Here is a 15,500-nt window from a genome sequence, read left to right on the forward strand (position 1 = left end):
ACCTAATGGGGAAAATTTGTCATCACATCCCCTTCTAACATATAGATCCATAGTAAAATAACCAGCACTGAACCATTCTGCCATTTCATTGGATGCAAATGGACCTGTTAAAAAAGATCATCGAATCATGATCCAAATTATTAACTTGACATGCATCTACCATAACCAGATCAAATCTCATCCGATATGCAGTGTGATAAGACATTAAGAACTCTTGTATTGAGCATGCAGGAAAACCAAGGAGTTCTGAATGGTGAATGTACCTTGTGTATCCCCCTGAGGATCCCTGTAAAACCACTTTTGTGAATTCTCATGGTCCAGTGGTACCGCTACACTAGGAACAGTCTGGGGTACTGTTGGGGGCACTGGATCATTCTTCATCTCCCTTTCTTCTTCCTTAAATCACAGAAACCAGTCAATTAAGTCATTTCAACTAGCATTTAGAGTGAACATAGTAAAATTCCAAATTATCGCTGGAGGCAAGTGAGGTCACATATTTCAGTTGTCAAGCACTGGTTTTTCCCATAGTGCAGTATGCATTTGAAATGCAATTTGAAAATTTGCTGTAACAATTTCAATCCACCCTACCTCTGCTGTCATGGCGGCCAGAACCATGTTTTCCGCTGTATCTTGCAACCGATCCAGCGCTTCCCTTTCCACTTCCGACACGGTAGCCCCTTTCTTCGATGGAGGTGCTGGGTGATCCTTGGGTTTCTCTTCTCTCTTCGTTTCTCTTTTGGCACCTTTCGTGGAACCTGGGTTGGGAGTAGCACTTTGTTTTTTGATATCACCACCAGAATTTTGAGCACTATTTTGTAGTTCCGATTTGTCACTTTTATGTGTTTTGGGTTCTTCCTTCTTTGGTTTGTTTTGTGGTGGTTCCACCTTATTGTTCGTTATCACAGTTTTATTCTCTGACATCTTGTCTTGTTTAGCAGGGGGCACATTGTTTACTACCTTGTCCGACAGTTTAGATGATTCTTTTGACTCCCGTTTGTCGTTGCCTGGAGGATTTCTGTCTGGTAGTGGAGATTTAGCACTGTTTTCCTTTGTCTGATTGTCTTTATTACTTAAATCTTCAGGCTGTTTACAAAAAGGATACAGATTAAATCACAACTATTCATCATCAACGTATTTCAAATGTAAAAGCTTTGATTTTTTTCAATTCATCTATTTGGCCAGATAGTATTTTATAAATTTGCAGCTTGATTACCTTTGTTGACACAAATGCTCCACTCGAATCAAACGTCCCCAATTCTTCCACATCGTCTGAATCAGGCATGCTCCACTCAGGTAAAATTTCTGTAATGAACAAAATGCTTCATTTCAATTGACAGATAAGCTACAAAAGAAAAGTGTAGGTGGTTTTTTTTTATTGCATTTATCAGAAGTCATAAAAGCCCACACTGTAAATCCCCAGAGACAAACTACTTAGTAATGGTACATCTTACTTCACACAAAGAGACGGTGCACCTGTTTACAAATAATGGACGTACACATTTTATCTGCTATCAGAATTGTAAGCAAATGCCCATATATAGAATCAGAAGTGCAGAGACCTTAAAAGATTTGAAAAATATGGAATAAAGTTATTGGCTAAATATTGTGAAATATGCCCTTCCTCGCTCGTTGCGTGGAAGCGGATGTCACATGCGTGATCAGCTTTACCACACAATGACCTCGGGCCATTTCCAGATATTCAGCCAAGAACATATAAACAGAAAATCACTTGCAATGACAGTGAATAGTACAAGATTAGGAAAAGCTGATAATTACATTAACAAACACATAGAACATTACCATCATCGTCCCATGATTCACTGTTGCGCGACCGTTGGTATGACCGTCCTCCCCTATCAAATCCTCCCCTGTGAATCCCATTCTGTCGCCTATCTGGGTCAAATCCTCCTCTAGCTGATGGGTCTCTCCAACTTCCTCTTGAATCTACAGAACAAATCTCCAGACAATGTCACAGATGGTGAAAAATCAAGTTTCATCTGTTACTCAAACCCCGAGCCTCTGGTATACCAAGTCAGTGCTCGATCTGCTGAGCTATTGAGTCCCGACTCGTTGACTGATTAATCCCCCACCAGCACACCCACTGATACATTGAGAATACTGAAACAAATGTAAAACTTCTCTTTTTTGTAATTCTATAAACCTGTTAGATGTGTAATCCAAATCATAGCATTGAACGACCTTCCACTTCCTGCAATTATCTAAATTTCCAGTTCTCCCCCAACATCTTCCCCCACTTACTCCACTTGGATCCCCCTGCTCTTCTCCAGTCTCCTTCCTCCTCCTCCTCTTCATTGCCGCCCCGGTCCCTCCAGTTCTCACTGCTCAAAGAACGATTAAATTCACGTTTTGGGGGACCCCCTGACCCATCCTCATAACGATTCGTGCTGTAATTTCGTTTTGCACCACTATAAAGCAGAAATAATAACAGAACAAATAAATCAAATATCAAAGAATTTCTTCTCATAAACTTTCATGAACCCAACAACAGTATAGCGATACACAGAGCAGTTTTCAGTAAAAAGTCAATCATTTTATTCCACAAATAGTTATAGCCATTTGTAAGCAGACTTTCAATACTATGTTGTTCATCATAAATAACCTCTTCTGTATAAAGTACTCACACTTCTTCCCATCCATCATTTCTGTTGTGTGATGGAGGACGACCAAACCCCCCACCTGTCTCCTCGTAAGACATACCCCTCTGCATGTATTCGCCCCTGCCTCTCCCTATCCAAGATACAATTCAATATCACAGCCCTACAGAGACTGAGTACATCTTTACCTTAAGTCTCATGATAAAATCAGTATGAAGCTAATGGTGTGTATAGGCTTCACATGCTGATTGTAAACAATCTATTATGTAGAGAATAACAATAATTTGTTTGTTGAAATGCCGGATATTTAACAAAATCGTAATATGGAATGTTAACAAAAATCTGTTTAACTGCTGGATATGAAACAGCTGTGAGAGGATATATTTACAACACCACAGACATAGAGGTTACCTCTGCCCCTTCCCCTGTCTGGTCCTCCTCCCCTCGACCCTCGAATCCCTGGGGGTCCACCTCGACCAAACATTCGTAATACTGCTATACTGTTTACAGACTGGGACAATATTCTCTGTTCAAACAAGGATCTACATGTTCAATCACGTCATAAAACATCTGTTAATTGAAGCTTACACCTGATCCCTTAACCATGAAGCACAAATACCAACAGTTTCTTCATTGTGAGCTAGAGAGGATACAGAATGGAAGAATTCACATTTAATGGCAATGGAGAAGTAGCATGCATCATGCTAATCAGCAATGGAACATTCTACTGCCAGGAACTGTGTCCAAGTATTTGAAGAGTTCATTTAAAAGTTGTCTTTAGTTTTCTTCCTGATATTTCGATTCACATGGCAAATAAGCAGGGATAAATTTGCTAAATCATTCAAAACATATCCATTGTAAAATGGCTATGGTGGTGCTCTGTCACAAAGTAAAAAATGATCGGCATGACAAAGTTCTGTATGAAAAGCTTAATTTCATTTGAAAATACAAATGTAAAAACGCTGAAACTACCTGTTCCTCTTCAGATAATGGTACTAAAGCAAGTGGTTGCTGTTTTTTCTCGACATATACAGGGGTCAATTTCTTGATTTCCTCAGGTGGGTCTATGTCAGGATTAAATAAGGCCAGCATCTCCTCCCGACCGTAGCGATGCTCTGCCAGTTTATACTTTCCGAACCCCGGGGAAGGGGGAGGTGTTCCAACATTGTTTCCATCTGACAAGGCACGAAGCCTACAATATCACATAATACACATTGTAATGAAGCCTAAAATACACAATAAACACTGAAATGTAGAGGAACAAAATGGTGGTAACTTCTTACATGTTTTACTGTTCAACATCTGAGGAATGTCATCCAAAGTAATATTTACAAAATGTAAAACAAGAGGCCCATGGGCCACATCGCTCACCCAAGTCATCTTGGCCCATATTTAAAGATTTTCCCTATTTATTCATATGTAAAACTTTGATCCCTATTGTGGCCCCAACCTACCCCCGGGAGCCGTTATTTTTACAAACTTGAATCTGCACTTCATGTAAATGTAACCTTCTTTGGCCCAATGGTTCTTGAGAAGATTTTTAAAGATTTTCCCTATATATCTGTATGTAAAACTTTGATCGCTCATGATTTTAACAAACTTGTATCTGCACTATGTCAACAAGCTTTCATGTAAATGTAAACTTTATTTGGTCCAGTGATTCTACAGAAAATTGTTAATGATTTTCCCTATATATTTGTACATAAAATTTTGATCCCTTACTGTAGCCCGGGCATCCTACCCCCGGAGCCATGATTTTAACAAACTTAAATCTGCACTATGTCAGGAAGCTTTCAAGTAAATTTGTACTTTCCTAGCACAGCCGTTCTTATGAAGATTTTCCCTATGAATTTGTATGTATAACATGGATCTCCTATTGTGGCCCCATCCTACCCCCGTGGGTCATGATTTTAACAAACTTGAATCTGCACCATGTCAAAAAGCTTTCATGTAAATGTCAGCTCTTCTGGCCCAGTGGTTGTTGAGAAGATTTTTAAATGACCTCACCCATTTTTGCATTTTTATGATTAGCTCCCCTTTGAAGGGGGCATGGCCCTTCATTACAAGAACAAAATTGAAGGCCCTTCATCCCTAGTTTGGTTGAAATTGGCCCAGTGGTTCTGAAGTTGAAGTCGAAAATGTAAAAAGTTTACAGACAGACAAAAGGCAATCAGAAAAGCTCAGGTCAGCTAAAAACACTGAATTATAGCGACAAAAATAGTTACTGCTGAATTTGAAATAACTTAAGTCTTACACATCACTAGTTCTAAATGACCCAGTCCTGATGCTTTTGAACACAATGTGATATTTGGTCATATCTTAATGTGTCTGAAATGTTGCATAATTCAATGTGTTGGTAATGTCCAACATATCACCTTAAAGACTCCTCTTAACCTATCATGCACGTCCAATGACTTTCTCTAACACATTGATTGTATACATTTAATTCAGAAATGTTAAACTAGAACATTCCTAATGGACTGACAACCCTTATTCAAAAGTTATTAGCAAGGTTAAAGTTTCAGACAAAATGACAGAATTACAAACAGGACAAAAACCAATATGACCCCCAATCTCGGGGGCATAAAAAGTCTTCCTTTAAATCATTCAATAACACTATGCAATTCATTATTGTAGTTACTGTTATCAATCTTTATCAATTGTGAAGTAGATTACCGCAGAGAATTTTTATGCAATACTGGTGCGATCAGCTGATAGTAGCTACCAGTAATACTCACTTTGACTTAGGAAACTACTAGATATTCTTGTTAAGGGATAAAAGCAGTCATGTATAAAACGTGAATCAAGCAATGTTGCAATTCATTTTCAATAGACCATCCATTTTTGTAAAATTCCTTTCCTTGAAATAATCAAGAAAATCAATGCACATTTTCAAATAATTTTCAAACAAATCCAATGATACTACATAACTACATACGTACATGTAAATACAACAAAGTATTGTACCTACTTAGTCTTTTCTTTTATAATAGTTTTTAAAACCAATCACCAGTGTTAAACAGTTAGTGTTGGCTTATCTATCAGGGTACAAACAATTCATTGTTATCTATGCATCATGCTTTCAGACCTCAGATTACAACACTTCTCTGTCTATTATGACTTTAATCATGGGAAACAAAAAACTTGACAAGAATCTGAGTCAGCTTCATATGGTGTGCTGGATGTCTAGTGTAGTAATGAACTAGAGGTGACGGCATGTCACGAATACCCCCGCCTGCAGTAAAGTCAAATGTAGGAAATCCATTGAAGTATAGCATTGAATGTGGTATTCAGATTGTATGTTACATGCATTTAGTACAATGAAGAACTCAACAAACAATCCTTTCTATGTTTTAACAGCTATAAACAGCCATAAAATAAATACGACTCCATCAAATATCAACGAACTGAAACAAAATTCAAAAATATACAACTGCATACCAAAAAAAAATCAGTTCCAATATCTCAATGCGTTTAGAAAGAAAGTCTGTAAAACTGGGTGTCACAGAAGGACAGACAAGGATAACACTATATATGAGCCAACCACTTTGTAAGGGGGGGGGGGGGGCATAAAAATCATAATGTCAGCCACTAGCAATTCATCGATAGTCGCAGACCAACAAAAAATCTATAGCTGAAATTTGACATCGATAGCTGGTTAACATTTTATTGTGCCGGATTTAAACTTTATGTTTTTTATTTCCAGAATGGGCGATAACTCTAAATTGAACAAGATATGTTTGTAAAATACATATGTCCCCAATGGCACAAAATTGAAAAGGATTATACACATGCATCATTTCATTGATAGTAGTATCACCAATTCAAAATATTGAGCAGACAATATCTTCTCATGTGAGGAGTGGATTGACCATGTGACCTAAAATTCAATAGGGGTAATCTACTCCTTATGTTGTACCAGTGTACCAAGTTTGGTGTGAATCAAACAAATAATTCTTATAATATAGGAGACAATATACTACTATGCCCAATTTAACCCTTGACCTTTGACCATGTGACCTCAAAATCAGTAGGGATCATCTTCTCCTGAAAATGTACCAATGTACAAAGTTTGATGTCTGTGAAGCAAAGGGTTCTCAAGATATTGAGTGGACAGTATATTCCTATGTCCAGTTTGACCCTTGGCCTTTGACCATGTGACCTCAAAATCAATATGGGTCACAGCGGGTTTTTTTTCTACCCACTGGTACCCAATCAAATGGGGAAAATAGCATCAAAATCGAACAAATTGGGAATTTTCTACCAATGTATCTGCAAATGTCAGATTTCAACTAAAAGAGTGAAAAAAATAAAGAACAAAACAATTTTTTACAGTAATATTCGCTGTTGTGAAACATCAGGAATCATCATAGGCTCGTTCTAGAATCATCGTAGCTTAGCCCTACAACATGTGCACTGCCATGATCTGTACTTTCGATCTAATACCGGAAGTGAACACTTTAGTTAACTTGTACAACATTTCAGACTAAATAAATTACGATGTCAGCTATTTTTCGGCAAGATAATTCAGAATTTTAGTCTCAAAATTGGCAGTGGTGACGTCTCCATGAGTGAAATATTCTTGAGAGGGATGTTAAACAATATTCAATCAATCAATCTTATATACATTTACCTTAGGGGGAGAGTTTTCTCACATTATCACCAGTGTGAGATCGACTTTGCCCATGTGAGATTTTTCTGTCTTACATTGTGTATTACTACGCCGCAAACATCGCTACTTTTAAAACGTAAACAAAAATCATCTACAAAAATTAAATACATCTACTTTCATTGAGGTTAATGAAAATTCCAATACGCTTCGAAAAACAATGGGTCATTTGAACATTTTATGTGAGTATTTTGAACTGAAAGGGGAGTCAAGAGAAATTCATGATATTCCCCTCATTGTGCTGGACCCTCTGTTGGCAAACTTTATTGTGAGCGTTAGAACCAAATTGGGTGAAGAATATGAGCCCTCAACTCTAAGAGGGATGTTAGGGAGTTTCGAAAGGCACTTAAAACGTCACTGTTATCAATATTCATTAATTACTAGCTTTGAATTTGCTCAGTGCAGAGAAGCCCTTAAGGCAAAACAAAAAGATTTAAAACCACAGGGATGTGGAAATAAACCTTGAAGATCTGACTCTTTAACACCTGACGAAATTGAAAAACTCTACACAACTGAACAATTAGGAAAAACTACACCAACATCTTTGATAAACACGTGGTTTAACAACACATTGTATTTTGGCATGCGAGGGTGGACCGAACATCAGAAAATGAAATGGGGGTGATGTTGTTTTGAAAAGAGATGAGGGATTTCAACTCGACTATCTAGAATATCATGAGAGGGCCACCAAGACTAGAACGGGTGTTGATGTCACTGATAGCCAGGCTTGCCCTCTTCGCATGTATGCAACCCCTGATGACCCTGAAAAATGTCCGGTATCAATCTTCATTTTGTACAAAGCTAAACGCCCCGAAGGATACTCCAAACAAGAAGACCCCTTCTACATTTCCATTGTAACTAACGAGAAACGCCCAAGGATGCAGGACCGATGGTTTACATCTAGTCCTATCGGCGTAAATAAACTCAATGACCTCAGTGTTTTCCCTAAGAACCGGCCGCCGGCCAAATTGACCGTTTCAAATGATTTTCTGGCCGGTTCAAATATAAAAAATCAAAAAATAATATGTTGTCAATTTCAGTGATGTTGATTTACACGATCGATCTTTGCAAAGAATGTATGCGGTAGCAATTGGTTGGCTATAAATATCTTTCATATTTCTTCCTTGTTTATGTTTTTATCGAGAGCTTTTTGAAACGGCGATTTTGATTGGACAATATTTTAAACTCTCACCTTGCGCGTGAGAAGCACATGGCAGTAGTGATGGGCAATCGGACCAAAAACCACAATCGATTATCGGCAATAATCGGACACATGTAATCGATTAACAATCGATTATAATCGGAATTGGCATTTAAGTATTTTCCCCTCAAATTAGATGTAACAGAATCATTAAATTTATGGAAACAACATTTGAATTTTTCTTTGTTTCATTTATTCACTGGTAAATAAATCAGAATTCCAATATATCAAGTAATGGAATTTATCTATAATCTCAATGTATCGTAGATATCAGAGATAGGCTCCTTTATTTGACTGTTGAATGTCATTGTTGTTTCCGTCCTTCATATCTCCCGCCATTTTGTTTGCTTATTTTTGATCGGGTTTGACATACAGAAAATAAAATTTGAACAAAGTTGAAGTGACGTCCGGATTTTGTTTGGTCAACGATATCGGCGACTTTTATTTTGTAATCGATTAGTAGCATCGTAGGTCTCTGAACGACCAACAATCGATTATCGGCGACAATCGTTTCATCACTACATGGCAGTGAAAAATAATGAAGCGTCGAACGAATACATTACATGATTTCTTCCAGTCAAAACATCGCAAAGGTGTGTATTTAACACCACTGTGACTAACTTGTCTGAGGTAAAAATGTTCAACCCTTTGGTATATATTTAAAAATGTAGGTTAAAAAGTGGCATATGAACAAGGGTCATTTTGCCCCCTGAAATGCCTCAGAATGCAAGATTTTGCGTCTAATTTTCCAAAATTTCCATACCCCCCCCCCCCCCCCCCCGGCCTGTTACAATTCTAAATGGGCCTGTTCAAATGAAATGAATGGAAAACACTGGACCTTCGGAAAAGAATGTCAAAAAATGCTGGCCTACCTGATAATAAGAAAATCACCAACACAAGTGTCCGCAAAACCCTCGTCCAGAGAATGACGGATTCGAATGTCCCCGACACATTGCAAGTGTATGTAACGGGCCACAAAAACATTCAATCATTGAACAATTACCGCACAATAAATGATTCACAGAAATTCGCAATCAGCAACATTTTATCCAAATCCTCATCCAATACTTCTTCTTTGGTTCCAATCCAAAACTCCTCTACACAAAACAGCTCTCGTTTCGAAACAGTATCAGCAGCCAGGGCCCTACCTAGCTCCACAATATCCCAGCCAACCTTCAACTTGGGCACACCGTTTTCAGAAAATACCGTCATTCAAACTCAAACAAACCAGGTCGCACACCAATCTACATCAACAAGTGCTCAGCATTCCACGGGGTCAATATTTAGCGGTGGACTTTATGGCACTGTAACCATCAATAAAACGAACAACACCCATCAATCCAGGAAACGAATCCGTGTGACTGAATCGGACTCAGACAAAACATCTTACATAAACAGACATGACTACGTCACACAAAGGAATGTGAATGACCTACATTATGTAGATCAATTTCTGATGTCAACATTTCATCCAAATTAAAAATTTCTGATCATGTCTGAAATTATTAAATGTATTCCAAACATTATTGTTCAACTGATTAAAATTTAAGTTATACTTTCCCTAAAAATTGTTGCTATAATTCACTTCTTGACTAGCACTATATGTAGGTCGCGGAATGATAAACCGAAGGGGAATTTGATCGTGCCCGTGTTGACATTATTTAAATGATCTAGTCCGAAATTAAAATGATCTGAATAGATGGAAATAAAATTTCAAGTTTACACCTTTGTGTAAACCATTTTCAAGTACGATTTACATGATGAAGTAATTAAATCTAAGATAGGATTTGAAATAAGAAATGTAATTTTTTAAATGCTGGTAAGAGGCGGTGAATTTGGGTCAAATAATGTGAGAAAAATAATCATTCATTATAATCCCTTGTGGGATAGTGAAATTCCACCTCGGGGCCAAGATTCACGGTCTAGGACTCGGCAAAGTCTCGTCCTAGACCGTGAATCTTGTCCCTTCAGTGGAATTTCACTATCCCATACTCGTAATAATGAATGATTATATTAATCTCACATGGCTGTCTCACATGGGTCAAGTCAATCTCACACTGGTGATAATGTGAGAATTTTCCGTCTCACACTTCTGCAACATCATTTGATTGTGACGTCATACATTTTCTATGATTTACGTTACACGGTGATGTAAAATATTTTGTATTGTTGTCAATAAATTTCATTTTGATATACCTTTCTGGTGGACAACCTAGGGTTTTTTAGTTTACACTTAAAGTGTAAATCATTTTCGGGTATGTTTTTTCTTGCTATCTGATAAGTTTTTGAATTGAAGTTCAAAAGAGGATTTTGATAATTTTTAATTTTCTCAAAGCTCTTCAAGTTATGCACTAAACAGTATGTAAAATGTGAAAAAAATAATACTTCATTATTTACTTGTATGGGATAGGGAAATTCCACCTCTGGAACAAGATTCGCTGTCTAGGATTTGGCAAAGCCTTGTCTTAGACCGTGAATCTTGTCCCCTTGGTGGAATTTCCCTATCCCACACTCGTACTAATGAAGGATTCTATTAGTCTCTAAGAGGGGGCAAAATATTGGGGACAAGATGTCCCAACACCTTTATATGAATACTTGCTGTTTACACAATATGACATGAAAAATGATTTTACAAACTTGATTGAAGGTGTACAATCATGGCAATTGAGTAAAAAAATTACACATGTTATTGAAATACCTAACTTCAGACTCTGAGAGACGACAGAAAATCTTCCAGATTCTTTATACTCTCGTGACTGTGTGTACATAATAAAATGTTAATTTTGATACTGATCAATCACGAGAATGAGGTCGGACAAATCAAAGGAATTGCTTTAGTTTACTTACCACTCTGGACCAAATTTTAGTGTGTCTGCCATTCTATCTCGATCTGAAATGAAAAACGACATGCGTCTAAACAGCAAATACTAAACGTGTACACATAATACTGCATTAGTACTCGACGTGATAATGGATAAATTGTCGAGATTTTGTACATGAATCACCGTCAAAACTTGACGATAAATATGATTTACATGCTCAATACTTCTTTGCTTTGTCTAGTTCAACACGCTTTTTGGCCTATTAATGACCGAGCTAGCACTATTGGAGGAATTTCGTTCAGGTATGAAGATGTCAACAGTTTGACGTCGAATTTTCATGCACTTTCTCAAATGCAGCTTTCGCCAGTCTGCATAGTCATTACTGGGGGTGTATTTAATAGCATAATCAACAAAAATTGGCAAAATGTTCCATTACCTATTTGTTAAAATACTTTTTTCACCAGCCTGAACACGAAGCACAAAACCAATATGGCCGTAAGTTTGTGTATGTATCACGTGATCTAATTTTGCCGGAAATGACCGATGACTGCAAAAACTACAGCACACCGCGAAAATTCGAAAATGGTTTTGAGTACTCTTGTACAGAGGATATTGTCAAATATTGGTATATATCTATTCAGCAATTACGAATAGCTTTACGTTGACCAAATTGAATAAAGGGAAAGTTGACACTTATAAAAGGTATCTTTTTTAGGAAGGGGTGGGGGCAAGCGGAGAAGTTGGAAGTAAACTTCTTTTTTTTAAAAATGGGTTTTACCCGATCATCACACTCTTAAATTATGGGAGAAGAAATTTAAAGTCTTCATCAGCTAAACCTACCTCAATTTTTTTTAAACAGATTCCGATTTCTTAAATCGTGTTCATCCTTTTACGAAAACCAAAATTTGAAGAAGAAAAAATTCATTTGAAATAACGAATTCTCAAACTTTCATATTCGTATTCATAGAAATAACTGACAGTTAGTAAGAGGGCGCCGTAATAAATAACTGACAATTAGTAAATAACTGACAGTTAGTAATGGGGTGCCATTATAAATAACTGACAATTAGTAAACAATTGACAGTTAGTAATGGGGCGCCGTTATGAATAACTGACAGTTAGTAATGGGGCGCCGTTATAAATAACTGACAGTTAGTAATGGGGCGCCGTTATAAAAAACTGACAGTTAGTAATGGGGCGCCGTTATGAATAACTGACAGTAAATTAGGGTGCCAAAAAGGTGTCTACAGAAGTAGTAGATAAGTTGGTTCCAGTTTACAGTATAGGTAGATAGTCGTTTCAAACACTTTGAATTGTTCATTATTCGAATTTCGATTGGAATTTAATTATGAAATCTTTCAATTTAGAGTTGTGTTTAATATATCGCCAATTTAAGTAAAATCAGACTTTCCGTTCCTCTACAATACACAATAGCTTAGTGGTGGAGCATCCTTTTCGTAACCGTGAGGTCGTGAGTTCTCGAGAGCCCCGCTCGTGTCATGACTGTGTCAAACCTAAAACGTAAACAAAGGTAGTGATTGGTCCTTCGCAAAACGCTCGGCTTTTAGAAGTGAGAATCACGGGTCTTATGACATAATGGCTGACTTCCTTTAAAAACATGGATGACAAAATCGATATCAGCAATATTTGACTTTTCCTTTTCCATTTAAATACCTAGCCGAGTAGCTCAGTAGGTTAGAATACCGACTGCTGAACTGTAGGTCGCAGGTTCGAGTCCAGAAGGGGTTTTAATTATTTTTCAGATTACCTTCTACTAAAACTGTATTTTTTGACAAAATAAAGTAAATTTGAAAATTTTCAAATTCAAAATATTTTTGTACATATCCTACACTTTTCATCCACATCAAATTTCTCTGGTGTAGCATACATCCTTAAAAACGGATGTCCCGTGTCGCGACAGGCGTTGGCACGTTAAAGAACCTTCACCGCTAAGCACAGGTCTTTGTTCACCTACAACTGGTGACGTCTCAATATATATGAGTGAAAAAATCTCGATGGGACGTAACGCAAACCCTCAAATATGCAGGGGATGAAGTCCGTGTCAGTGCAATTTTTGAGATATTAGGCCATATGACGCCGATGAAAAAGTAAAGATAACACATATCAATGCAATGATATGGAGTATCGAAAGTGTGCCATTCATTAAAAACATATGACAATATAACTTAAAGATCTCATATATGTCACAATTTCAAGTTTTTCCTCATAATTTCCTAATTTGTCTTAGGAACAAGGGTTGCCCAATACAACTAGAGGTGACTTCTCTCGATCTTTCGAATTCAAGTTCCAGTGCCAATTATGTTCTTTATATAACTAAGCAAGTTTGTCTTGGTCTATCTAACCTTCCATTTCTCCAATGTTTTGATCTCTTAAAATGAAATCCGGGGCCTGTAAAACATGTTCCATTGTATTTCATTCTTTAAAACTTTAAAAGTAACCGTTGTGTATACAAGCTGTCAAAGAAACTGGTATATAATTCCGAATGGGCCTTACTTGGAAAATGGCAACTATAGGTAATGGTATTGCAGTTTGGGAAAAAATCTTCATCTGGGTTTGCAAATCTGATAGCCAGATTGATAATACTCCTGTGTCAGATGTGTTGTAAAAGCTATAAAATTTAAATTTGGCATATAGCCCCTCCTCTGAATCAGTCAGGGGGGCACACGGGAACAGTGGCGGATTTAGAGGGGGCGCAGCCGGCGCCCCCCCCCCCCTAAAATTTTCAAATTTAAGGTAAATCGCGGTATCTTGTTTCGGAAAATGTACTAAACGATAAAAGAAGCAATAATTTCTTCCACCTTCGGAGAAATAAATGACAAAATCCTTTGATTTCTTGAATTACTTTATTGGGAGAACCTAATTTTTTCCAAAAACCCCTTAAAATTTGGGTTATTTTATTAATTTCACCTTATTAAAATGAGAGAAAATAGTACAAATGTCTTAATAGGAGAAACATGTCAAGCCCCATAAAATCTGTTAAATCCAGGAGCTTTCGGGGGATTCGCCCCTGGATCCCCACCAGGGTTTCACCCTGGACCCACTGCCTCATAAAGTGGCGCCCCCGTAACCACAATTCCTGGATCCGCCCCTGGGGAACGTAATTGAGTCTAGTCACTCCATCCTTTCCTCTCCAGAATTTGAGAAATGATTACGTCAACGACTGTTGAAACTCCTGTACATTAATTTATTTGCCAGTAACCAGTGTCGCTTTAAAATTTAATCGTATGCAGAACATGCTCTTGCTTATTGAATCAGATGAGAGATATAAGCACCATATACAGTGATCATGGAATATTGTTCATAAATATATTGGAAGTTGAGGAAGGAGAAGCTGAAGTCATTCCGTTTGTCGTAAAGTTTAGCTGTTAATTTGCCTTTCAATGTTCACGTTTTCAGTGACCTATACGATTTGTCTTTTATTGTTTTAAGACAAAGTCCATACGTTTTGATAGGCACCGCCATTATTGCATATCAAGCCAATCTATTCTCTCACCTGATGACGCGTTACTTCACTTATAGTACACCGCTGTCAATGCCTTTTGCAAGATCCGTGTACAACTATTACCAATAATTTCGAAACATTTTGTGTTTCCACATAAAAACATCATATTCTATTATGTATTGCTTATAGGAGTTATGAGATTGATCACTGTTCGTTATCTTTACCTTTCATTCAATGGATAGAAACTGCAATTTTCAACTAAAGCGCCCAAATTAGGCTTATTTCGACTATATATCGTTATTGAGTACTCACCCTGTTCCATATAAAAATTCAAAAACAGTTGTCCAAAATGTGCACAGGAAACATTTCGCATTGTATTTTACATGGTAAGGAAACAATTACCTGCGGGATAAGGAGAAGTCGGACAAACTCTAAGGCAACTCTGCTAATTGTAGAGCTATAAGTGATTTTACCAACAGACGTAAATAAAAAAGCACGAACAAGCACAACAGCTGCATTTGCATGACTTGACTTTTCAGCGTTTTGTTTCCTATTGTTTACTTTACAACTGTTATACACTTCCCACGTGTAATGGTTTCCTATGTTTAACTGGCGTGCTTGCCACCTTGTATAGATTGTGCAATATTTTTGTCCTTCATTTCTATTGTTTATATCATCTATTGAATCATAATGCGGGAACGGTTTTAAAGGTACTGACAGAGGTATAGGT

At 37.3% G+C, this 15,500-nt stretch overlaps 1 protein-coding gene across 5 annotated transcripts in view; it reads right to left on the reverse strand.

Moving 5' to 3' along the window:
- The window catches only part of LOC125680756 (GRB10-interacting GYF protein 2-like), a 34,619-nt gene extending 22,789 nt beyond the window's left edge, over window positions 1-11,830 (reverse strand). For 3 of the 5 annotated variants that reach the window (XM_048920528.2, XM_056160992.1, XM_048920535.2), the window contains exons 1-11: window positions 11,744-11,819; window positions 11,333-11,375; window positions 3,588-3,807; window positions 3,027-3,141; window positions 2,643-2,748; window positions 2,260-2,426; window positions 1,801-1,944; window positions 1,214-1,302; window positions 589-1,083; window positions 264-396; window positions 3-104 (exon numbers count right to left, since the gene is read on the reverse strand). In XM_048920528.2, the coding sequence (XP_048776485.1) occupies window positions 3-104; window positions 264-396; window positions 589-1,083; window positions 1,214-1,302; window positions 1,801-1,944; window positions 2,260-2,426; window positions 2,643-2,748; window positions 3,027-3,141; window positions 3,588-3,807; window positions 11,333-11,364 (1,603 nt within the window). In that variant the 5' untranslated portion in view covers window positions 11,365-11,375; window positions 11,744-11,819. Of the gene's footprint in view, window positions 1-2; window positions 105-263; window positions 397-588; window positions 1,084-1,213; window positions 1,303-1,800; window positions 1,945-2,259; window positions 2,427-2,642; window positions 2,749-3,026; window positions 3,256-3,587; window positions 3,808-11,332; window positions 11,376-11,743 lie in introns of those variants that run through there. The other 2 variants (XM_048920521.2, XM_048920543.2) reach the window with 2 other exon arrangements.
- Window positions 11,831-15,500: the final 3,670 nt, after the last annotated feature.

The sequence above is a fragment of the Ostrea edulis genome, chromosome 1, assembly GCF_947568905.1.
Source record: "Ostrea edulis chromosome 1, xbOstEdul1.1, whole genome shotgun sequence".
In the NCBI taxonomy this organism is placed as follows: domain Eukaryota; kingdom Metazoa; phylum Mollusca; class Bivalvia; order Ostreida; family Ostreidae; genus Ostrea; species Ostrea edulis.